General features: G+C 34.0%; 1 protein-coding gene across 1 annotated transcript; it reads left to right on the top strand.

Annotated features, from left to right (window-relative positions):
• On the top strand, positions 1-27,025 carry LOC138715311 (protein FAM8A1). The gene is made up of 4 exons (XM_069848093.1): positions 1-654; positions 756-876; positions 17,011-17,140; positions 26,552-27,025. Exons 1-4 carry the CDS (start codon positions 321-323, stop codon positions 26,864-26,866), a joined length of 900 nt encoding a protein of 299 aa, XP_069704194.1. The 5' UTR covers positions 1-320; the 3' UTR covers positions 26,867-27,025.
• The last annotated feature ends 789 nt before the right edge of the window (positions 27,026-27,814 follow it).

The raw sequence follows: 27,814 nt of genomic DNA on the forward strand, positions 1-27,814 counted from the left end.
GTAGGTGATCGTTGCTAACATGACAGGTCAATGTCAGTCATGAATTTATGAACGACCCGAAGGATTACAGTGTCCTTAGCAGACTACGGGTTTTGGAAATACACATTAATAATGGATAGTTACTTATATTTTGCTACTACATTTTGAATTATAATGTATGAGTGAAACTTCAACATTTAGTTTTTCTATTAGATAAGTTAAAGTAAGTGCCATATTACATCAGCTGTTTGTTTTCTGATGGTTACCGACTGAAAGAGGTGTTTTACAAACAAAAACTCTTTCTATAAATAAAATTAAGCTACAAGAATAAGTATTGTACAATGGAAAAAGAATCAAAACCGTTTGCTTCTGGTGCAGATGCCAGTGACAAATATAAACCACAAACGTATGCTAATAATGCAGAATATTTTGCAGCTCTTGAAAAATGGTTACATGATGCATATATGTGGCAGAGTATCACTGCAGCTTTTCCTTACGCTTTAATGTCAAATCAATTTGCTCCAGCAAATGCCATAAACATGCAACATTTCAATGCAAGCCAAAGTGGAGCAAATGTATTTCCTTACATGACATTTGTACATAACGGAGATATTCTTCGTAATCGAAGGACACAAGTTGCGACAGTTAGACCAAATCAACATCGACAAACTGAAGGTTAGTGTGGCAATTAAGAACAAAGTAGAGCGTATTCACAATATTTAACCTATTTCCTGTATTTGTATAATATGTACTTGACTTATAATTTTTGCATTTAGGTATTGAGTACAGAGTACCTCCTCTGTGGAAAAGGTTTATCGCAGAATTCTTAGATTTCTTAATATTATTCTTCTTGAAGTTGGCTGTTACGTTTGTTGCTGTGGACTTCTTTGATTTCATGTAAGTATCTCAGTTCTGTTATCATGATGGACATTGTATAGAAATGAAAGGGCTTAGGTACAGTACTATAATATTAGGCACAATTTTCATAGACTGGTCAGATATCAAGCTATGAACTAGGCTACTTTGTCTCGTGGATTGGCATCTCTCTCTCTCTCTCTCTCTCTCTCTGCATCTTTAAAAATATTCGTTCCATGAAAGGTGGAACTTGACAGAATTAATTACGATAGTGGTTGTCTACGCTGAGGACCCTGGTTCAAATCCGACTTTTGTCACCAAGACTTTAGCCATGGCAGATTTTCTCAGGATACTCTCACATCTTCTGCCAGTCTGTAATTATCTATAAATTTCTTCTTGGCAGCAAGCTATAACTTTTTTTTCGTAGTAATGTACCTCCTTAACATGCGCTTCCTATCTGATCAGGTACATTTGAGCTGAAATCAAAGTACTGTATAAGAAAAATTATAAATCATAATTTAGATCATATTTTATAGAAAATGTCGGTAGTTTCCTAGTACCCAGTACTCGTTACATAGGTCGTTTTTGTGTTTACACAGTGGCTCCTTTCTGAAAATAATTTTAATACTTTGTTACTAGATGTGATTCTAGTCAGTTTGTAATATATTTTTGGTCCAGGGGAAATATACATCTTTTATGATTATACAATAATGGCTGACTTAACAGCTTATGTAACGAGTACCGGGTACTAGGAAACTTCTGGCTATTTTTTTATAATGGATAACATAAAATAGCCTATGCCCTAAAAACTAACCTAACCTTAATAGTAAAAATGATTACATCGTACTTAGGCCTACCATATGAACACAATTGAAAAATGTATTACCTACCTTATAAACTCAACAACAAATGAATACCGGTACTTCCTGTTTTTCGACTTCAAATATGTTTCATACTATCAAAAAAAGTGTAGTTTTTAGTTAAATTTAATAGTCCTACAACATTTGTTACATTTACAAAAGTCAGAAAGAACGTCGTGAATAATAAACCATTTAATTACTTCCTCGAATTACTTTCATCTACACTTAATGAACCGAAACCACACATACTAAATACACACCCACGGCATAAGTTGAAACTGTGGCCCTCTGAAGAACCCACCACCATCACAAGAAATGAAGCATTTTATATTACCAACAGCATATGTAAACATTACCTCTGCATACAATAATAATACAAACGAAAACAAAGTATGAAATCTACACCACTGGCAAATGTTCAGCTGTATAGAGAACGAAACGACCTCATAACAGCAACAACAAACACTCTGACAATACACACTGCGGTATTTCTTTACAATTGCGTTACCAAAGAAAGATAGGATGTATTTACGTAAGTTACATGGCTTCTAGTCTAGTCATACATACAGTAAACAAAAGAGGAATTGAGTGGCGACGCCAATTTCGCACTGGAATAAGAATGGAAATTTGCTGTGAAAGTGGTGGGTAGCAGAGAGGCAGGATCACATGCTTTTTGGTAGGTACATAGATACAGTAGATAGAAAACAAACTTTCGAAAGGTCGAGTATCAGTGACAGGTTAGGTTGGCTAGTTCAGGCTTTTGGTATGCCTTGTATATAGCCTACGCATTTTAATCGGTAAGTGGGTGTGGACAGACCCACCTTCCTTTGGTAGCACAATTGTAAGAATTACCTCTACAGCAAAAACTACTTAAAACTGTAAATGGTAAAATAAAATATTTTGCCTGTTAAACGTTTCGGTAACAAAACAACCACCAATAAAATTAATAATTGTCTGTACGTCGAAAATTAAAAATATGAAATAGGCTATTTTAACGTAGAGAATCTTATTAAGATTCAATTTGTCTTTCTTGCTGAAAGAGCTTGAAACGTTTGTTAATCCATGACAAAGTTAGTTTGAATTAACATTATCAGCTATAGGCCTGTTTGTCCTAGAAATGTAATTCACTGCAGAATGATTTGCAGAACAGTCTTGTCAGTCTTTGAAATTAAGTTTGTGATCGTTTAGTCATTCAGAAATGAGCTCTGTAAAAGCCTCCATTTTGCAGTGTTGTGATATTGGAGACCTGTTGTATTACTAACCATCAATTAATTTTTATTAGAAAGTCTGATTAATGAAATATATGAAAGTCTGATTAGTGAAATATGTTACTAGTCAGCAATGTATGCAATGGAGGGGGAAAGAAGCTGACCATTCTACCTCATTATTTCCTGGCATAGTTGTCTCATAGATGATGCCTTATTGGTGTCACATATGACTAAACATACATAATTTAGAAGGTACATGCATGATATTTGAGAATGAGATTGGGAAGATGTAATTGCAAAGATCGTGTTCATATAAATTATTAAATAGGTTTTACATTTTTCTAAATACACGCACATTCTTTTCGTTTGATGCAGATGAGAATCACTCATTTTGAGCTCAAACATTTTTCGCTTCTTTACACATACTATACACAGTTCAACAACAATTACTGCACAACTCTTGGTTGAAAATAGAATTCGTTCATCTGGGACAGAAGTAGATAAAGGATGAAATTTATTTCCTTTGTTGTCACATTTGTAAAGGCATTATTGTTAATTAAAAAGTGATTTTTTCTGTGACATTTCTGTAAGATTTTCATATAAAAATAAGGAAAAAAATTAAACAAAAATAAAAACTATTACACAAGTCCGTAATTACGGGACTATTGGTGTTCTGTATGAGATTCTTAAGGGACAAGTTTTCCAGTCTCAAATATGGGACGTCCTGAACAATACGGTACACCTGGCAACCCTATTCTCTCATGTATTTTTTCCTTCCTTCATTCCTGGTCTCTTCTGTGCTTCTTGAGCTCAGTTTTAGTGTTCCTTCCTTTTTATGACTGCAGAGTTCAACAGAACGCTCCTTTAATTTCCATTGTATTGCATTTAATTTTGGTTGTGACTTTTTCATTTTTGGACTTACGAAGCTTTTATTTGGTTCAATATTGAGCAAAAAGATGTGAAAGAATATTTTTAAGCATATGTGAGAACTCTTGCCAATTACTGGAATGAAATTTGATGCTTTTCCAATTAGGAAATTCTTGTCTGAAAGTTATTGACTATTCTAAAAATGTTGGCTTTCATTTTCCACAAAGTTGTATGTTTTCAGTGATTTCCCGTCAATTGTTGAAGCTCGGATTACACGACTATGGGTACAGTCCTTTTTTATCTAATTTTTTCCTCTGTACAGATACAATAATTCTTATGACTGTGATCAGAATTAGTTTTTGAGTATTCCACCATGTCCTCGAACTTGACATTTCCAACATTTCAGAACTAACTTACTTACATTATGGCAGACAGATAAGACCAGAGGGGATCACCTCCTCTGTTGGTTTCATTACGCCAGGCTAATTCGGATGACAGAAAAAAAAATGAAAATTTCGTTTTGAGGAATATATTTTGTCCTTTTTCGTTTTCTTTATTCACGCATATATGCTACTCGTTTTACTGTACATTATTTTTGTCAGATATTTTAACACAGTGTTATGCAGTACATTGAAATGTAATGCTGTCCCTCTTGGTAGGAGGCAATGCATGCATAATTTATTAATGATTTATTCTCTGTAGCTCGTTATATAGACTCCAATTAAGGATTCTGAAAAATGGTGATTCTGTATATATTTTATAAGCATTGTGTCCAGATCTATCTCCTGTAGTTTGGGAAGACACTCGTAATGTGTTTGTTGTGAGTAAATTTGTTTACATACTAGTTTCTTCAACCTATAATAAATGCAATAATATTATAGTTGAAATAAAACAATATACAGACTCTTAAACCTCATTTTCTAAACAACTTGAAAATGGATTTTACATTCCTAACCCTTACTGTTACAGATTATTCAGCATTAATGTGGTGTCACTTCTGTGTGACTCTCTTAGAGTTTCAAATGTCAAGTGAGAAATGATCCTGGTTACAACACCGTGTTTTTTTTTTAATTGGCCGTGTCTTAATTTTCATTTCATCATATGTGTGGAGTTTGCCAGTTTTTATTTTACGTTTACATAGGCCTAACATAGGTCCCCTTTTTTCTGGATACATTCTCTTTTCTGGACCTCCAAATTTACATTCAGAAGGATTTTTAAAATCATTTTCTTTTCTTTAGGAATTTATTACTGTTTATCGAACATTATTCGTTTTTCTTCATTTTACATAGAGTGCAGCACCAAGTTTTTGTTATTATTATTATTATTATTATTATTATTATTATTATTATTATTATTATTATTATTATTACTGTATTATAGGCTTATTTATAGTCACTTTAACTAGGAGGTCATACCGCAACTATGTTGGGAATGGTAGGCCTACATTTCCATTTTGCTGCTTTTTATTGACTGAGACTAGTGTTGTCATCTAGGCCTAATGGACGTAATCACTGTTAGGTCTTATAAAACAATATTTCTATCTGTATCTTTGTAGTGAAGTGGGGTAACAATCTGACATTTACCTTTTATTTTAAATAACTAGTTTCCTAGTTACTTTATGATCAAGGAAACCACTAACAACCCTGATCAGATTGATATGAACCAAGGACCTTCCGAATTGGAGCCCTGTGTTTTACCACTCAGCCACCTCGCTCGGTACCAAGTTCAGTTTCGTTTTCAATCACTTTCTTTCTTGTTAGTTTATTATCTCCGTGGTCGAAATTGTAACATATGACATGTTTGTAAATGACTGCGTAACTTTTTTCCAAGTTTGTTTTTCCATGTTGGCGTGTGTAAATTCGTGTGACATAATGCCAAAAGGAAAATGTATATTAAGTGCTGAGCAACAGAATACATATCCCTATTTCCGAAGTGATATAGGTGATTGGGAAGCTGAATGCAATATCTGCAAACCAAATACCTTTATTTATTTTTTTTAAATAAGAGGGAATTTAATTTGCAGACTCCATGTGATGTGCATGGAGGAGGACAGAGTCCCAAAGAAGACCTCAACCAACGACCAGAAAGCAGAAGGAGACCAGACAAACTAAGGAAAAGATGGCTCAATGGCATTAGTAAGGATGTGGAACATTGGGCATAAGACATTGGAGGAAAGTACCCAGGATGGACATGGAGTAGGCGACTTCTGTAGGGTCCTAAATGGACTGTAGCGCCTGGAGATTGATTGAATTTGCAGACTCACATGGATTCAGAGAAATACAAAATATCAGTTGGGCTAATCGACAATAAGTGAATAGATAGTGAAAAGACTTCCCAACACATGATCTGTTCATAAACTGTTACATTTTGTATTTATTATTTGGTAGCTGAAGTCTGGAAAAGCACCAGATAAAAATGGAATACTACCAGAACATATTAAATTAGAAGTCATATTAGTGGAGATGAACATATATAACAATTTGGAAAACAGAAACAATGGCCAGAGCCTTAGAAAGAAGCACTTATTGTATAAATTTAAAAAAATGATACATTTAAATGCGATAACTACAGCTGAAAAGCACTATTAGATTGTTGTTATAAAATTTGTTCGCAATCATTATTAAAGGGATTCAAACCATATGCAGAAGAATGTATTGGTTGAGCATCATGCAGTATTCATGGCTGGTAGATCTACCTCTGATCAGATTTTCATTTTAAAGCAGTTAATTTCAAAACTCTGGGAATTTGGAAAAGATATGCATATTTTATTTGTTGATTTCGCTAAAACAGACGAAATTATCAATTGAAATGTTATGTGGAAAATATTGTTGAAAAATTGAATCCCTAACAAATTAGTAAGATTGATTAAAATGTGTGTTGATGAACGAAATTGTGCTATTAAAATGATTAATTGAATTGATAGTTGCATAAACAACATGAGTCCAATTTTTATGGAAAGAGTTAAGTGCTGTACAGCATTCGTATGTAGTAGACACATGTCTTGATGCATAAATAACATGAGTTCTTGTATTTCAAATGGGTAAGCTTGCACATTCATGTTCATGTTAAACAATTTAAATTACGTTTTATTTAATGATGCTCGCAATTGCCAATGTTATATCAGCATCAGAAGTGTGCTGGAATTTTGTCCCACAGGAGTTCTTTTACATGACAGTAAATCAACTGACATGAGACTGTCGCATTTAAGTACACCTCGGACACAGAAGGCCAGCATTCTACCGACTGTACCACCCAGGTCAACTCATTTTCATGTTTGCATAAAAAACGTCAGTCCTAGACTCATGTTTATGGCACTGGCATCACTTTACACTTTCCTTTGCTTTATATTATCATCTGATAGTATTACAGTCTTGCTTGATGTGCTCAAGTGATTAACAGAATACAAACTATCAAAGGAAAGATCTGCTCGTCTTTGGAATAAGGTGTTCAAAATCAATATTCATTCTCATACACTCATATCTGGAGCAGTTATGCAAAACATGAGCCAAACAGTTGGCTTTCATTAGATCAGGTTTCTTCTTCTTCAGCTTTTCAAAGACACTGCAGTGTTTTCCATAATTAACTGATACGACTGCTGAGTATGAAAACATTTTTGCAACATCAACTTATTGTCTTCAATTTTCTTCAATATATCATGAGTAGGGGGCAGATGTTGATGAAAAGTCATCATTCTATTTTTCACATTAGGATGATGCCTATTAATATGGAAATCCTTTCTATGTTAATATCAACGTAAAAAAATAATTTCTTATGTTGCATTTTTTGACGTTTTTGAACTATTAGGAAATTTTTATAAATTTTTTCTGCATTTTTTGCTCATTTTTAATACTTTGAAGATCTTTAGATCATTTGGAATGCATTTGATTTTCTTTTTTACATATACGTCTGTTAAATCTTTTTCTAAACAAATAGATCAATAATAATTACCTACTGAATAGGTGAATAACAGTGAAGTTTGAGTTTTATAGTTTGAAACTAACTCTAAAGTCTATCCCTCATTTCACTGAAGACTTCACCTCACACAACGGAAGTAATATAAAATGCTTCACAGAAGCTTAGTTTTAGTGAGGGCATTGACTGCTACTGTTCTTTTGTCAGTACCAGGGTGTCTTTAGAATTTACATTTGGAAGGGGGGAACTTTCATTGTTTCCTGGACGATAGGGCATTGTGTCTCCAGTATGGTTCGGAAAGGATCTACTGTAGTAGACAGTATTTTTAACACAAAGATTGCAAAAATACATGTGCAAAACACGTGGCTTTCACTAATACGACTTTTTTTTTAATGTTATCTCCTCATACCACTTGTCCTGGTCCTTACACTTTCTTTTTGGCCTTCTTTATACTGAAGGAGAAAGATGCTGTAAATTCGTTAAATACAAAACCCAGAAAAAATGAGAAAAAGTTAAACTGTAAACACTGAGAATAACGCCAAGGGAGCACTCTTTGAATAGTAGGACCAGATTAACGTTAGTTAACATCTATTCCAAATAACTAGCATTGCTGTCAGCTGCAAAGAAGAATTATAACTAAGAGCAAGACTCTGCTTAAATTATGGCTATGCAGAGTGTAATTTCAGCACATTAGGGAACATTGCAGGCTAGACACGTTTAACAAAGTATCAGACTTGCGCAAAAGAAAAATCCTAAACTAATACGATCTTCACTGTGTAGACACAAATATGCCTGTTCATTTTTGCAGCCATACTTTGAAGTAAGCGATTTTCACATGTTATTTCTTTTAAAAAACCCGTTTCATGTTATAAATATAACATTATCACGTAATTAATTTCTCATTGAAGTGAAATTTCTTTGAAATCCAATTAAAAGACCATCCAGACACCCAAAAAAAGCTAATAAAAAGTAGCCTGTCCAGGTTAAATCCAGACATCTGGTCACCCTATTGATAGTATGCATTTATATAAATTTTTGCTTCAAAAATCCTATCTTGCAATAACAACATGAGTTAACAAAATTAAAAGAAAATTGCAGAAAAATGGCAGTAAAAAGTATCATTCTAAATTTTATGCTTAAAGTAGCCCAATGTTGGAGGTTAATGTTGTACCAGTTGAAGACACCCATGCATTCACAGTTTCGGTGAAAAGGTATTTTAAGCTATGTCTCTCCTGTAAAATTTACTTTTTTGGACTAATGTTGTTTATGCACATATCGATTCAATTACATTTCAACACTTCAGATAGTTTATTGTAAACAGTGGTGTCCAACAAGGAGAGACACTTTCACCAGTGCTGTTTAATTTCATCCTTCAGAACACACTTAAAAAATGAGTAAGTCTAATAAAGGGATATTTTTGGATGATTATAAATAGCTGACTCTGAAGGCAATTTAAGACATCTGTCAAAAGAGTCAATGGAAGGAACCAAACCAAAGATACATGAATTGTATGCAAAGACAAAAAGAAAGGCAGAAAGTAAGGAAGATTGCAGAATACTGGATTTTTTGCAGTAAAAAAATCCGCCTTTGGGCAAGAATGCTAATAATAATAATAATAATAATAATAATAATAATAATAATAATAATAAAAAAATAATAATAATAATAATCATCATCATCATCATAATCATAATCTGTAAACTGGTTTAACAATCTGTACACATCTTCCAGTACCCAATTATTCTAGTTTTTGAAAATGAATTTTAAACATTATCTTCAATCGACCAGCCTGATGGTCTAGAGGTCAGAATTTCTGACTACAGTTAATGAGGTCCTGGGTTCGATTCCCGGTCAGAACACAGGAATTTTTCTTTAAAGGGAATTGTTTTTGTGTTCGTCTATCATCTGGAAATTAGATTAAGTTTAGGTTTAAGACCTCTCCTGGCGCCGTACATTTATAATAATCCTATCATAATTATCTTCAGGATAGTGTAACTCCATCTTCCAGGCACCCCAACCTCAGAAGTGGATTACAAATAAGCCATTGCCAGGAGAGAGCAGAAATGTCGAATGACAACCTGGTGGCATTTGGAAGAAAAAAAAATTCTCTCCAATCTTCTTTGTTAATCCACTGTCCTTCCTCCAATCTTCTTTCCCTCATTGTTGTTTTAATTCCATGAATCCATGTAATACTTGGAATAATAATAATAATAATAATAATAATAATAATAATAATAATAATAATAATAATAATAATAATAATAATAATAAAAATATTAATATAAAAGTCACTCATATTTAGATTTTCGAGATGAAATATGACATTGCCATTTTTTTCAACTCGGATATGGTTTAGGTCTTTATATATTTGTGTGAATGGTTACTTTAAAATGATTACTATACTATGTTTATGCTGATTGTCAGTGTGAATGGGTTCTATATTATGGGAAGTCATTTCCTTGAGTTAGTTTAGCCTAATGATGTATATTTCTAGTTGTCAGAAGTATATAGAAAATGAAGATCAAATTTCATTATTGTCTCTAATGTGGAACGAATGTTATAAAATAATCGTTTGCTTTCCTTTACATACTAATTATATCCCCAGTGTGATTAGGTATGCCAGTTGGTCAGCCTCTGATAATAAAGTCTGTATCTACCATGTGTTGGGGCTGCGTGTAAAGTAGATTAGAGCAAGTGTGAAATGTAAGCCACAATGTGTCTATGTCATCCTCTTGGCTCTTTGTATTTCCCAAGGCATTTAACATTATTAACTTAGCTCTGCTCCTTTCACAAGTTTACATGGCCTTGCAGAAGTCTAAATCTTTTCAAAATTGCTAGAATCTTCTTATTCTTTTTTTCCATGTTTCCTCAGTAGAACGTCTGAGACTCTGAAGTCTCCCAGATCTACAGAGAAATGGCCACTTGCCACTTTTACCTAGAACACATTCGGTGACGACAGGGTTCTTTTACATGCTGTAAATCTATGGCATGGAACCTCCAGCTTTACTTTCTTGTCAAAGGAAGCAAGGTTAAGGATTTTTATTACCCTTAAAATGCATTGTCCTCAGCCAGATATGAACTGTTGTGAACCCTGGATATAGCGGGAATGTAATTTCTGATGACATTTAAGATAACGGCAACAATGACAATTGTATATAAGATAACAATATCGATAGTTTAAAAGAGTTCTAGAATATGGAGAAACAATAGAAACAGTGTTATAGATCTGTCATTCTGTTGTATCAGTTTTCATTTTTAAGTATCAACGTGACATACCAGAGTTACGAGTTACTTTGATTAATTTGGTAACACACAGCCAAATTCATTGAAAACAGATCCATTTGTTAGTTATCAGTCATAATACAGAGTGCCATAAGTCACCATACTCATACGAATTGCATAGATATCATTAATAGAACATATGAATACTTGGAATATCATCTGATGAGGGTATGTTTTATCAACAGTAAGGACCAAACAAACAAACAAACAATTGGTAGCAGAGGCTATTGAAATAAACATCACGTCATTTTAACTAAGAGTTTTTCAGTTATATGGGATCTTGGACATAAGCGATAGTAAAATGGCAGATATGAGTAGCATTTGATTGAAGAGTGCTTAGTTGCGAGTGTTTTTAATCGATGAAAGAAAGACAACATAGTGGGAAGACAATGCAGCAGATTTTAACGCAGTTTCAACTGAGATTTTGGAAACCACCTCCAAGAAAAGTAACACTGTTTGCTTGGGAGAAACGAGTATTGGTTTCTGGCAATATCAAGGACAGTCCTCTAAGTGTTTCACAAATCAAGATATTTAATTTGTGTGCTGGAGTTGCAGACTCCAAACGGTCGCCTCGTAAATAGACACAGAATCGAGCATCAGCACTCAAGACTTATACATTCAACAGTGTACCATCACATGAAGAAGAGCTTAATGGTGAAGCCACTTCAACCTGTTTTTGTCAATGAACTTAGTAATGCTGATATGAATGAAATTCGCCAACATTGTGACATGTGATTCTAGTGTATAGGGTGCACAATGGGGCTAAGTGATGATGATGATGATGTGAACAAACGTAGTGAAGCATATGTTTTATTGCTTCAACAGTTTCCTATAGTTCTATTTCGAGCAAATGTCCTCGTTACAAATGAGTGTGCAATTTACTGTAGCATGCACACAGCACATTGGAGTTGGAACATAACCCGCCACATGTTACATTGTGGGCAGGTGTAGCTGCAACGTCTTATGTGATTTGACCATTTCGTTTTTAAGGACCTGTTAATGGAATTACCTATCAGAAAACTCTTCGAACTAGATTAATATCCCAACTGAAGTAAATCAATTACATGAACACAAGTCATCTATAATACGACAATATAAACAGAAAAAAACCTGAACAATAATCAACAGCCTACTGATACACTCACGCAATATGACTGTAGACGTTGAAGCATGCATAAATAAAGCTTGACAAATAGAATACACCAACTGACTGAGAATGGAATTATGGTATGGTTTTAGCACAGTGTCAGCATATTTCACTCTGCTGTTCATGATTTCCTAAATGACAACTTCCCATAAAGCTGGATTAGCTGTGGGTCTCCATCACCGTCACCATTACCATGTTCTCCACAAAGTCCCGATTTGACCACATTGGACAATAGCCAGTGGGAATAGATCAAAGGGGTAGTGACTGCAAATCACTCTGAAACTGATGCTAGAACCACCTTCGCAAGCATTACAACAGCAGTGTTACACAAAATATTGCAAAGGAATTATAGACTTATTCAACTGTGCAGTGATGATGGATCTCAACCAGACCCATAGAATCAGTAGGTGTGTGGGGTATTTTGGCTTATGACCCATTCTGTATATGACTAACACAGTCAAAAATCGTAAAAATTGGCCAAAAGTCATGCCGGTGTAGCATATGTGAATACTATTAACATTGCAAACTATTAAGTTATATCATACTACAGTCAACTCTGGATATAGTGAACCTCTGCGGACTTGCATATTTCGTTCACTATATCCGAAGTGTGTCTTCCCTAACCTTAAATGACAGAAATGAATGAAATTGTGAACAAGAAAATAAAATATTTCATTTTTGTGGAATGGATTACACTGTACATTGTTACTCACGGTTGATTTACTTAAACTATGCTGTTGACCCACGTCTGCTTGTGAAAGACTACGTTCAATGTCACTTAGAATATTCACCTTATCTTCCAAAGAAAACACTTTACGTTTCGACATTAGAAATGACAAACGCTGTTATGGTGTGACTGTGTACTCAGTCTTGGAATTTCCCGGGTCACTTAATGGAAACTGGGAGAGGGTTGATGGAGTTTGAAAACTATCGAAATCTTATCTTCATTTATGTTCTGGACATAATGTCTGTCCCGTTTTAATAAAAGGAGGCAATATCATTTTCCGTTGTTTGGATGCTATTAGTCACAATGGAAATGCTTCTAAGAACGAAAGAACCCTTTGACAGTGGAGGATTTGAAATAACAGTGGAGTAGAGTGCCTGAGAAAGAATGTCAACCCTTCGATGGTGGAGTGAGGCAAGGTCATCACGCATTGCCTGGATTTACAGTACAGCTCATTGTCTAGGAACTACTAATCCTACCTTTGTCCTTTGACTAAAGGAGTAAGATACTTAGAATGTTGTTCTCAACACATTCTTTCAATATTATACAAGAAGGTCTGACTTCGAATAATAATTTGTCAGGATACAAGGTTCACTGTAAACGGAAATATTAATGTACTTTTTAATGTATGCGGGTTGGGACCAATGATTTAGGTTCACTATAGCCGAATGTTCACTATAACCGAGTTCACTATATCCAGAGTTGACTTTATTGCTGAATGACTAGTTTCACTTTCTCATCAAAAGCCCAAGTTTAGATCTGAAGTAAGTCTGACTGAAATTTGTAATGGACAAAAGTGGTTTGGTGCTAGTTTACTCTCAGCACAGTCATTTTCATTATCTGTAATATGAGGTAAATGGATGAAATCGTTCTGCCACTATAATATGCACATAGAACTGATGATTGACAGCAGTTGCATCAATTGCCTGTCTGAGAGAGGTACTCATTCAATGGAAGTATAGGGAGTCACAAAAACAACACTTCTAGAAGAAACTATACACAAATTTTGTTACTACTACGCTGTGGTGTTATTTCGAAGAGTTTTGCTTTCGAAACAAATTTTTGTCATACTGTGCCGTATTTCACAGTTACGCCCATAATCTGACTTCATGCTTCTTAATACCCTTATTGTCGTCCACTTGTCTCTCCCTAAGGCCTTGTCCATAATGAAGCACTGCACCTTGTACCACCCATAGCCTATCCCTCTAGTTCTGCACTGAATTGCAGAATGAAAAGTGCTATCAAATACTATATTAGTGGCCATAACAGGCACTGCACCTCCTCTGACCTGGGTATCAAGCTGTGTATCAACCCTAGCACCGCATTTCCAAATTGATGTTCCATTTTCCTAGTCTAGACCCTAGCTCCAATCTGTTGAGAGCATGGTGACATTTGTGTTGAATTGTTTCATTGCCATGAATAACAATAAGTTAATTAGTGCAGTTGAAATTTGTTACACATATTCATTAATAAAATTATAAGTTCCACCTTTTTTATAATAAATATTACATCAGATTCTAAAATTTGTGTTTTATCTATATTATATTAATTTTTGATTCTACAGAACTCTCTGTTATGGTTATTTAATTAATTTGTGTTTTATTCTTACATACTTTAATTTCAATATCAGTCGTTCTTCAGCTGATATAATAATAATAATAATAATAATAATAATAATAATAATAATAATAATAATAATAATAATAATTTATTTATTCTGGTGGTGCTAAGGCCATCAGGCCTTCTCTTCCACACCACCAGACTATATGTATACATACAGCGTAAAAATATAAAACAAAAAAGATAATACAAAAACATTAGAAATTTTAAATTTGTATACTATTAAACAAAGCTTAAGATCTATATTAATGTTATTAATTTAAACAACTAAACGAGAAAGGGCAATTAATAATGTAAACAAGAAATACAATAATAAGTGATTATACAAAGGCTGTAATCGACATGTCTAGTAACTTATTATTATTATTATTATTATTATTATTATTATTATTATTATTATTATTAATAATAATAATAATAAATTTCGTTAGACAAAAGTGCGTTTCTAACTTAATTTTGAATTTTGATAGCATCTGGCAATCCCTGATGTCACTGGGTAGAGAATTACAAAGACGAGGTAATGATACTGTATAGGAGGATGAATATAATGACGTTCTGTGATGAGGGATAGAAAGAAATGCTTGATTCTGATTCTGATATAGGTCGAGAATAGCAATTTTTCCAGTTTTTATCAACTTGGTTTATCTTTAATTTTGTCTAGGAAATAATCGAATGTAGTAATTATCATTTTCGCATAAGTAACTAAAAAAGCTATATAAATGTTGTCTTAAATCATCATAGAAATGATGAAATTCTTCATATTACTGTGGTTTTTGGTTCATTGGGTGAATTTCTATTCTTCTATGAGCAAAATACTCTTATTACATACTTAAATTGGAATTCGGTAATATAAAATCTTCGCTAGAAGCTAATGATGTGCACATTCAGATGGTTAAAACTCAACTGGGATGTCGCATGAGGACTTGAGTCTGTGCTTCATTATAGCCATGTTGGTGCAAAGGACTAGAGTGATAGGGTCGGTGGTAGGTGCTGTGCTAAGGTTGGTGCAAGATGCTTTGCTTCGTTGTGGAGAAGGCTAAAGTCTCCAAGCTCTTCTCTCGCCTTCAGATTTGCTACTTTTAAGTTTTGTTACAATGTTATTTTTTTCAGAGTGGGAACATAAAACCCAAGGCCACTATCCCGCAGATTCATATCTCTGTATTTATATCCTGAAAACCAGATGTTTTGAGTTCACTCTGTATCTCAGCTTGAAGTCTATTCAGTGCCAGAGCTTAGTACCCATGTAAACACTCTTTCTTATTCTCTCGTATCCTGCTTCCCTTTCTACTCCTATTCCTACTACTTTCTCTTTTTCTTCTCCTCATTAGTTTCTTCCTCCTCCTCATCTCAAGGCTTAAGTAGACATTCCTACCAGGCAAACCAATATTGTTTCTTCCCTTTAAAGCTTTCAGATTCATAGAAAATGGATTGGAATTAAGAAAACTTGCATTTAAAAATGCTAAATTTTCTGTTGAAAGTTCAGTACTGGTATACATCACTCTATTAACCGATTGGTGGATTATACAACTCTCTTTCCCTCTCGCCTTTTCTTTTTCTGCAGAAAAATATGAAGTACTGTGCATTATATTAGTACAAGTTCTTAAAATGTCTTCCACAGATGTCAAAAGAAAACGTGTTGTACTACGAAAAAAAAAAAAGTGGAAGTAAGCCTAATTGAGTGGTTTGGGAAAAGAGAACCTGTGGTTCATCTCACATCAGAATTTGAGATAGAATTATAACCGTGCGGGATTTAATGAAAAACAAATATAAAGTGTATACACTACCGGTATGTAAATCTACAACATGAGACCTGTACTATTCCTATCTTTCCAGTCAGCCGTCATAAGGAGTTCCCTTGGCCATTAAAAACCAGTTGTTGAAAACCAGACTTAAATTAGTGAACTTCTGATTCACTATCTAGCGTATTAAAAAAATAAAAAGATGACAGAGGAAATTACGAAACTGTAATAACTATATTATGAACTCAATTTATGAAAACCTTTTATGATACGGATTATCCAATTTGTTCGATTAACTGTTCACTCCAACCCCTTCATTACCACAGATGATAGAGGTTCTACTATATATCATTTTGTGCAAAATTTATCAATGCATATCCCCTAACAAAATAAAACTTAATTTTAATGTGGGTTTAGTTGACTAAGCAGATTTTGTTATTGACTTATTTACACAAAAATCATTTAGACAGCATATATTTTGTTGATGATAATCGTATTATTAACGAACGTTACTAAGCTTCTAATAATTAATTATATATTTTATTTGTGGTGTATGACCACACAATTTTTATTTGTACCTATTATTTTAAACACTTAGATATAAACTAGTATTTGTAGAATCAAGTAACATATTAACATATGTTAGTTTGGAAACATTTCTAAGGGTTCACTTTGAGATAAACATAAAACATTTTTTTTATATATATAATTTCATAACTTGTAACTTGGAAGGATCATACAGCATTAATATTAAGCATATATTATGTATAGATGTATAATTTTATAAGTTCATACATACCTTGTTTCCCCGTTGTAGTGACTTGGATAAATATGATTTGGATGTGCTGCAACGCAATGTCAAAATCGACTACAAGATAGCACTGGAGATGACATCAGAGATTCTTTTACTGGAGCTGATACACAGAATAGTAGTGTGCATTTTTGAAGTACGTATTTTTAATTATTTTCTAGTAGCCTATTAAGGCTCTATGATAGAATTGCACACAAAATAATATAATTATATTATATATCACCTTCACCTCCTCCTGTCATGTCCTATGATTATAGCATTGCTTCCAAATGTTCCTCTTTTTCACTGTGTCTTCCAATATTTTTCAGCTTCATACTATGTTCAAACTATTTCAATTCGTTACTAAATTTTCTTGAACACTTTCAGTTGTAAGTTTCTCTGTTTTCTTATTTTGTCGGATGTACTGAAATAATTATTTACACAGGCAGGACCTTTACAGTTAATAATTTCATTTATGCTAAAAAGTTTTTTCAATAAAGCTGCAGAAATATAAATTCACTATATGCGATTGAAGGTCACTGGAATGTGCTTCGCAATGCTTGTACCAAATTGGGTCTGGGTGCAGGAAGCAATGGGTAAGGGAAATTGAAAGATGCGTAAATAGAAATCATTGTTTTATTATGCACAAAAGGAAACAAAGTACATTATTCACAGCTAATAATCCCCCAAGGCTTCCATACATCTTTGCCAAAGATGATGCAGACGTTGAATATCATCGGCTTCGTGCGATTCGTCTATGTGTACCACTTTTCATCGAAATGCTGTTAAGATGTCCTCCTTGTTTGCAAAATGCTTCCCATGCAGTGGCTTCTTCAATAGTGGAATGAGATCAAAGTCATATGAACTGAGATCAGGCGAGTAGGGAGGATGTTCCAAGATCTCCCCCCTCCCCCACCGCTGCACAAGGTTCCTGACAGGAGGCAACACAGTATAACTCAATGCTTCTCGTAGCTCAGAATGACACTGACGAGCATTTCTGCCACGAAGAACTGCAGTTTTCACGTATGACTGCTGTTCAAATTTACTTATATTCATCTTGAAGCACAGCCTCTAGCATACTAACTTTTGCGTGTGCTGTCTACTAGCCACCAATGTACACAAATGCAATGTGGTGGTGGCATCTCTTACAGTGTACAACAAGTTTTCAAACGTATATACTGAATGTGGTTACATTTTTGGTTATTTGGAAGATATAACATAGTTGCCATGACTTGTGAAATGACCCTCGTTTACTTAGAACAGTTTAGAATGAGTTTTGTTTGATCAGTAAATTATAATTTTACGTTTTGTAAGTATTGTACATCTGTATTGCAAATTGAATATCTAAGTATAATGTATAAATTTGAACACTTAAGTTTTCATATTGTTTATTTCAGTGTGAATTTTTCGATCAGAACTATTCCGTTCCGAAAGAGTGAAGTTTCTTCATCAACTTAACATATTTTATCTATGTTCTTATTTCTAGAAGTTGTTTTTTCCCCTGTTTCTATATTAATTTTCTAACGGTATTCCTGTGTTACTTATTTTCAAAGTTATAATTTTCTCATTTTCTAATTCCTAAACATTGAACATCTGGATGTATCATGTTTTAAAATTTGAGACTATTTCTTAAAATTTTCAATAAGACAATGTCATTACCATCTTCCTGCCTCTTTTTGCACCGCCGCCACTGCCACCACCACCTCCATCCTGACTAAAGAATTGCAGCTTCAAGATCATTATCCTCTCCCTGACAGAGGGGCATTTACGGAAATTTACTCGTAAATGCCGTCAGCCTCCTGGAAGACCTTTTAAACAAAATGACAGCAAAATGCATGCATTCAGGTTTTCTTGCATGAACAAATTTATTATTTTTAACGTAAATTTTACAGACATGCTGGATTATAAGCTGAGTGTATATTAAACATGTTGTTATATCTTTCCAATAATTTTTCTTTGTGTGATAATTGCCGAAACATGGAGTTTCACACAAAGCCACAATTTGTGCAAATAACACTTGTCTCTTTCTTAAGTCCAAGGGATGTTGACTCGACACTTTCTCATGTAAGTTTGTGAACATTCAGACCACTCTGTAGCTGATTATCACGATTCTTTACAGTCAGTCTTTTTCGAAGCAGCATCTGTGTCACTGCTGTCTCATCTTCATTGTGATCGTCTTTCTAGATCTATTTCTTCTGCATTCGAGCTGTCACTTCTTGAATGCACTCCAACAGAAAATCTTTGAAACCATACCCTTTAGAAATATATATTCTGATTTGTTGTCTTTTTTTTTTTTTTTTAAAGAGTGAAACTGTTAAGAGCAGCCATCTGTATCAAGAAAAAAAAACGTTTCTGTTCATTTCATTGTTTTCAGACAATAGGAGCAGTAATGTAGCATTTGGTCTGTCCTGTTAACATTTTGCATAAATTTATTATAGTCCCAAATTATTTATGGTCTGTTCACTTTTTCGCCGTTCTGGTTTCTTTTATTACATTCTATAATTTTTGCAGTATGCATAGTAGATGTGTTACAGCTGTCTTCACTCGCCACACCTGCTTGAGAATTTGGACCTGATGAATAAAAGTTGATTCCCCCTTTTTAAAGTTTGTCTTGCAGTTCCTTCACTATACCTCTTTCTAGACAGAATGTATTGCAAACATAAGTTTCTTTTTGTTCACACAACTCCACATTGTTGTAGTAATTATTTTGGTATCTTGTAATTATCTTGTTAGGAGTAGGAACTCTGACAGATCCAGAACTTGAAGATTCAGAAACAAGAATAATTGAAGAGTTTGATGCAAGAGAGGTGTAACTCCATTTTACAATATTTCTCAGGAGAGAGAATTAAGTGCGTACCTCTTGCGCAAAAACACAGCAAGATAAGTTTCAAATTCTTGTAACTCAATTTCTAGCAGATCTGGTTCCTGTACCAAATATGCCACTAATTTTTCCCTATATATAGATACGCGAAATGAAATTTTGTGAATTTTGGAGTTACCTCCCTCTTGCCCCAAACCCTTCAATTTTATTGCATATCTGTAAGGTTTGTTCGACATATGCACTTTGAAAATAAGTCATCCTTTCCAAGCGATCATGCCTTCATCTCTTGATATTTCTTTCTCTGGAATATGAAATTTTTGACATTTATGAACAAGTAGATTTAAAATCAGTCTTACTTTGTACAGTCTGTCTTCACATCCAGCCAGACTTGCTTGATTGTATTTCAGCCTCACTGGCATGACACTCTTCATAAATCCGCGCCAGTAGACGTGCAGGTCACAAATCTTCACTTGATATATCTGTGACATAAAATAAACCCAGAAAACAAACTCAAGTGGATTTAGGTTTGGTGACCTCAGAGTCCACTCTTTTATTCCTTTGCAGCTGATCACATATTGGGATAAGTGGTGTGGTCTTGAGTTTGTGTTGCATGGATAAAGCATAATGTGGTTGAGCATCATCCTGCATGAACAACTTTGTATCAGAAAAGAGAAATGGTTCAGTGATGCAGCTGTTTCAAGTTTCGCATTATACATTGATTCACTGTTCTTGCTCCTAGTCTCTGGAGTACCAGTGTTCGTTCTTGGGTGACCAGAATTAGAAATTATGCTTGTTGGTTTCTCCATTCACATAAAAATTTACCTTGTCAGAGAAAAACAAGCTCATGAGGAACTTGTCATCCGTATCTATCTGAACAAGGAACCACTCATACATTTCCATCAACAGGCAGAATCATCTTCATCCAGAAGATGCTGAATCTGAAGCTTATTTTCCACATGGAAGTTCTCTTTCTTCGTGATGTTATGTATAGTGCTCATAGTTAACTTCAATTCCAAACTTATGTGCTATAAGGATTTGAACTAGTGTGAAGCTTTATCAGTTTGGTGATGTGTTTGGACACTCTGATCGCAGCAAGTCAGTGACCAATTCCATTGTCTTGAATTTGCTCAACAGTTGGGGTGACCACACTTTACCATACCTCTTTGTCGAAATGACGTCTGTTTAAATTATCAGCTATCACTTTCTTTGATCAACCCTGACATCTGCACAGTAAAATGTTAAAACAATCTTTCATTACCTACATGATAAATAAATAGATTATAAATTAATATTATCATACGGTTTTTCTATGATGCGGGACTTTGGACACATTGTAGTTCACAGAATTTACTATTGACCATTTGAAGATTTTAAATGAAAGATCTATTATTATGATATTTTGTCTGTCAGTAATTTTATTTGAAACTGGATATTTATGTAACCCAATTAAATGTATTACTACCTTCTCATATAGCTGAAATTACACCCTTTTTTCCTTATATATATATATATATATATATATATATATATATATATATATATACTGTATATATATTTATTTTCGATATTTCCTGTCATGATAATTTTCAGTTATAATGCTAATATGATTATGTCTCGTGACCAGAATATTGTACGAAATGGAAATATAAAAATTGGAAATTTATCCTTCGAAGAGGTGGAAAAATTCAAATATCTTGAAGCAACAGTAACAAATATAAATGACACTCGGGAGAAAATTAAACGCAGAATAAATATGGGAAATGCCTGTTATTATTCAGTTGAGAAGCTTTTTTTCATCTAGTCTACTGTCAAAAAACCAGACGTTTGAGATGGGCAGGACATGTAGCACGTATGGGCGATTCCAGAAATGCATATAGAGTGTTAGTTGGGAGGCCGGAGGGAAAAAGACCTTTGGGGAGGCCGAGACGTAGGTGGGAAGATAATATTAAAATGGATTTGAGGGAGGTGGGATATTATGGTAGAGACTGGGTTAATCTTGCTCAGGATAAGGACCAATGGCGGGCTTATGTGAGGGCGGCAATGAACCTCCGGGTTCCTTAAAAGCCAGTAAGTAAGTAAGTAAGTCTGTCAAAAAATCTGAAAGTTAGAATTTATAAAATAGTAAAGTTATATTACTGGTTGTTCTGTATGGTTGTAAAATTTGGACTCTCAATTTGAGAGAGGAACAGAGATTAAGGGTGTTTGAGAATAAGGTTCTTAGGAAAATATTTGAGGCTAAGAGGAATGAAGTTACAGGAGAATGGAGAAAGTTACACAACGCAGAACTGCATGTATTGTATTCTTCACCTGACATAATTAGGAACATTAAATCCAGATGTTTGAGATGGGCAGGGCATGTAGCATATATGGGCGAATCCAGAAAAGCATATAGTGTTAGTTGGGAGGCCAGAGGGAAAAAGACGTTTGGGGAGGCTGAGGCATAGATGGGAAGATAATATTAAAATGAATTTGAGGAAGGTGGGATATGATGATAGAGACTGGATTCATCTTGCACAGGATAGGGATCGATGGTGGGCTTTGTGAGGCGGCAATGAACCTCCGGGTTCCTTAAAAGCCATTTGTAAGTAAGTTGTAAGATCTCCATAGACTCGCAAAGCTTTTCAAACATCCGAGACTTAACTGGTTTTGATTTTACATAATTTATAATTTTAATAGTCGTACTTATGATAGATTTTAGAAGTCCTCCTTCAACATTATTCATAATTAACACCTCCCTATGAAAGAAACAACGAGTTTTCATTATATTCCCACAAAACTTATAATTTAATTAATTTTTCCATGTTAATTTAATTTTCCCTATTAATGATGCTGCTCCGTCTGTGCAAAGAGAGATGCAGTTTTCCCAGGAAATATTATGTTTAACAAAATAATTATTAACACAGTTATAAATATCTTTGCCTGTAGTAGTGGTTTTGAGTTCTTGGAAAAATAAAAATGTTCAGTAATATCTAAATTATATTCGAACCTAAAAAAAGCTAATTAATTGACATTCACCACTTGTGTCATGGTTTTCGTCCAGCTGTAGAGCAAACACAGTATCCTCCACTAATTTACTGTTCACATTAATTTCAATGTCAAGAGACATTTCTTTTATTCTGCGACTAAAAGTGTTCTCTGATAACAGAATTTTGGATATTTTTTCTTCCGCAGCATCATTAAACATATATATTTATTTTTTTGCGGCTGTAATATTAGTTCCTTGCCATTATTATGAGGTTTTTTTCTATTAACTCAGAAAATAAATATGAAGCAGCGCTTTATCAGAAACAGAAATGTGTTTTACTAACGCACTAGAGGATTTTTCCTGTGACTTCAAAAGACGTTCAAAATATTCTCTTGGTTTTGAAACTACATGAGAATTATTGCTTTCTAAATGTCTTTTTAGTTTATTCGGTACCATCGACTGGTTTGACAAAACATTTCCGCATAGAAGACACTCGAGATTTTGTTTACATTCATCTCCGTGCCACGTAAAACCATATTGCAAGTACCCATCATTATATTTACGAAACGCAATACATTTTTTGAAAGCTGAAGGGATTTTCGCTTACATTATTTGAATTAGCACTGCTATCATCTAACTCAGAACTTGTTTCAGATTGTCGTTTTCGAATTAAAAAGTTGTCCATGATAAAATCTAAATACAGCAATTTTAATAAAATAGTCGCACTATCATCCACTCATATGTATATACTGAAACTGATCAATATGTTCTGACGATACTAAACTCTATTTATTACTAAGTGGGAAGAGTAAATGAATTACTAAGCATTGTTACAAGAGTTCACTTCATTTGAATTATCGCCAGGCAGAAAAATTAAACTGAGCATTGTTGCAGGTGTTCACATTTCATTGGTAAAATCTGTCTCAAAATAAAATGTACCATATGAAAGACTTCGTTGTAAATAAAAGATGCGTCGTAAAGAGATGTTCTGGATGGTATAAAATTTATTTTTCAATTCCAAAATTTCGCGACACATCCATGCACCTATTGGAAACTCTTGCCTATTGAATAATCTTCAAGGGAACTCTTTGATAACGAAGATGCTTCAGAAGCTTGGCTTGACAGATTTCTACAGATGCAGAATCGAAAAACTGCCTCCGTATTGGCAGAGCGTCATTGAAAATGTAGGAGAATATATTACTGATTAATTTCTTTCTTCTATTCATCTCAAATAAAAACTTTGGTCACAGAGGAAAAACGCTACGAACTTTTGCATCAACCCAACATGCTTCCAAGTGATGAATATGTGGCTATGATTCTTATATATGGAAAGTGCAGGAAAAAATTCATGAGATAATTGCAGGCTTTACCTTCAACATTATCCAGAGCGAAAGCAGCCTTCTAAAAATACTTTCGTCAGACTTGAACAAAAACTTCGTCAAGATGAAGAATTACCAAATAACAAACAACCAGAACATAAGAAGAAAGGACTTACAATGATAATTTCAGTACCGGTAGTTGTGTTGGCATATGTTGGCTAAAACCCACAACTACCTGTAAGGAATATTGCAAAAGAATCAGGTATATCCAAAAGTTTAATATATCGAATCTGAAAGAGCATGATCTGCATGCATTCAAGTTGCATTTATTACAAGGTCTTAGAAATACAGATTATGAGAGACATTGAATTTTGCTTTTGAAATAATGATTAAAATAAATGATGATCCCAGTTTCCTACATGAAGTTTTATGAACACATGAAGCAAGATTTCGTAACAGTGGAATAATGACTTGCCATAATACACATTACTGGGCTGCAGAAAAACTCTATTGTGCGCAAGAAGCCTATCTATAAGTGTGGGATTTTAGATGGACGTTTGCTAGGTCCATACTTCTATCAAGGATCAAGGAACTTTAACAGTTTTCCATATAGCCCCTATGTACAGTTTTTTTTTTTTTTTCTTTTTTAGAATTCTCTGGTTGACTTCTTGTCAGAACTACCTCTTCAAGACAGACTTCAAATGTTCTTTCAGTAGGATGATGCACAAGCACACAATGCAGCAGTTACTTGTGAATAACTGGACAAGGAATTCCCACAAAGATTGATTGGAACCAACAGACTAATAAGATGGACACCATGTTGTTCAGATATGACACCATTAGATTTATTTTAATGTAGAATGTTCTATTTTCGCTGATAGAGTTAAGGCTATAAAGTCTTCTCTTCCATTCAACCAGCCTTAATCAATACAGTAGTAATATACATATTTAAATTATAAATATTTATGATACACTAAAGATTCTACAGCAATAACCTTGAGTTAAATTTTAACGACTAATATATGGTTATTTGATTTGAGGTAAAGTCTATAAGAAAAAGTAATATGAGCTAATAAGATTCAATCAATTGGAAGAATTTAGCAGCAAATAGAGAAGTCTGGAAGGACATTCTGAAGAAGACTAGGGCCCATTATGGCTGTCATGCCATGTATGATGATGATGATGATGATGATGATGATGATGATGATGATGATGATGATGATGAAGAAGAAGAATAAGATTCAATCAAGTCAATCTATATACAATATTTTATAAAGAATTCAGATATTGTTTCCTTTAATGATTTGAACAATTCTTATATACATTCAGAAAATGTCTGATTTTAAGAATTCTTATAGGAATATCTTCTCTATAATAATTATAATTAAACTCTGTGGGGACACTTAAAATCAAAGGTGTATGATGCACAGCCAGAAAATATTTAGAGAATATGCAAAATAGGATTTTGGAGGCATGCAGACATATTCCTTACCAAGTACTGTGTAATGTTACAAGAGTGCATACAAAAAAGAGAATTTTGAAATGTGTATTGCAGAAGAGGGTAAGCAGTTTGAATATTTGTATTGAACTTTACCATTTAAAAGATATTTTTCATTAAATAGCTGAAAATGTACGCAGTAGCATGTTTGCTCCAGTCTAGCTGGCCTGGGTTCGATCCCTGGTGGGGTCAGTAATTTTCATGTAAAATTTCTACCTCGGAACTAGGAGAGATGGCAGTGCACAACTTCTATTCACTAGATTGTGCACCAATATGCCTGGGTTAAATCCCAAATCTCTCCGCAGTGCATATGAAGAGAAGGCATATGTCATTGCTGGTAGTGATTCGTCCATCGGACAGGGACGTTAAGCCTGGCTGCCCACTTTGTGCTATTTGACGGGAGTAGGCTATATGCTGGCACCAGGTTTCCCCTTCTCCCTTTCTCATCATCATCATCATCATCATCATCATCGCTCATTCCCTACACTACACTTAACGGACACTTACACATACACTCACCCTAGTATACAACATAACTCTTCACAGATACACATCATGTACAATGTAGCCCACCGATGTAGTGTGCAACTAGAAAATGGGTCACAGTCCTGCCATCTATCCACAATATGCAGAACCCGAATCACATAAAGTGAAGTGGGTAGGCATTAGATACGTACATATATCTTTAATTTCTTTTGATAATGACCTGAATACAAAGCTTATATCATTTGAATCTAGATGGAATGAAATAGATTATATTCCATTAAAAAAAAACGTAACTTTATGTTACTACGATTTCTTTAACACAATGTGTAATTGCGAACTACTCCAAATGATAGGCTTTGGTCAACCGTATAATGTAAATACAAAACTATTTTAAAATATACTGAAATATGCTAGTTATGGAATGGGACACACTTCATACTACTAAGGCCAAATTAAAATGTTTTACGTTTTTGTTACAGACATTCTGGCTACAGCGTGGCATCGGAGGCCGTATTGGAGGTGCGACTCCTGGAAAGACAATGATGGGAATTCGTGTTGTTCTGTGCACGAAGGTGACGCCTGTAGAAGGAAGGCCCATGGACGTTATTGTAGTGCATCCAGGAACTGATCTCGGTTTAGGGTGGGCGTTTGCTCGCTCATTTGTTAAGAATTTGGTACTTGCTGTGCTGTTCCCAATTTGTTTTGCACTATTTTTCTTCAGGCACAATCGCACTGGATATGATATTATGTGTCGAACCATTGTTGTGGAAGACCCACCAAGACAGCGACATTGACAAAGAGCTCTTCTGTCTATTTAGACTAGCCTTACACATGCTGTTGTGGTTTATTGTATCATTTTATATACATACATACATACATACAGTATATATTTTTGTGTATATCAAATATATGTAATTACTATTATCATTGATTAAAAATTATTTCTAATTGTATTGTGGTTCTGCATGTAAGCATCCCAGAATTTCATACCACATGATTGTTCCATTATGCATTGGTCTGTCATGTGGCATGTACAGTTCGTGACAGTTATAGCTAGGCCGTCTGTTCAATAACAGATTATATACTATTATTGCGCGAATCATGACAATTATTTTATAATAAAGACCCACGTAAGATGGAAAAAAGTATTGGTCTCTATTGATGACGTATTTGTGGCAACTTAAGAGGTTAGGTACAGCTTACAGCAGTAAAATTTTGGAAATATTTAACATTTTTTCCTCCATTACTGTATCTTATACAATAATGAAAATTAGTATATGTAAAACACTGTCTTTCTGCTATATGATAAAAATATTTTTACGATTTAAAAAATTTACTTTTTTTTTTTTTTTTCTCAAAATTCTGTTCACTGTGAAGTGATGAAGCATTTCCCACATAACTCAAAAACTATCCAACATTTTGTAATAAAATTTTTTGTCTGTAGTTATGCATGTCATATCTACAATATGATGCAAGATCGCTTCTCTACCTTTGATAGATTGTCTGATAAAAAATAAATTTATTTAAAAAATGGTAAAATATCAGTATTTTCCTCTAACACAAAAAAAAAATATTTATTAAGGAATGTAGTTGAAAGAGCATGATATTGGAAACATGAGTTTGAGCAATAAAATGAAAGAGAGAGAACATGTAAAAGTTAACAAGTTTATGAGTTATAAGGGAAACGCTTCATCACTGCACAGTAAACTGCCACCATTTTGAATTTTGAAAAAAAAATATAT

Source organism: Periplaneta americana, chromosome 15, assembly GCF_040183065.1.
Source record: "Periplaneta americana isolate PAMFEO1 chromosome 15, P.americana_PAMFEO1_priV1, whole genome shotgun sequence".
Classification (NCBI taxonomy): domain Eukaryota; kingdom Metazoa; phylum Arthropoda; class Insecta; order Blattodea; family Blattidae; genus Periplaneta; species Periplaneta americana.

Coding starts and splice junctions, on each gene's coding strand:
- LOC138715311 (XM_069848093.1), top strand. CDS start 321: ATGGAAAAAGAATCAAAACCGTTTGCTTCTGGTGCAGATGCCAGTGAC. Junction 877..17,010: donor GTGGACTTCTTTGATTTCAT/GTAAGTATCTCA, acceptor TCCCCGTTGTAG/TGACTTGGATAAATATGATT. Junction 17,141..26,551: donor TAGTAGTGTGCATTTTTGAA/GTACGTATTTTT, acceptor TTTTTGTTACAG/ACATTCTGGCTACAGCGTGG.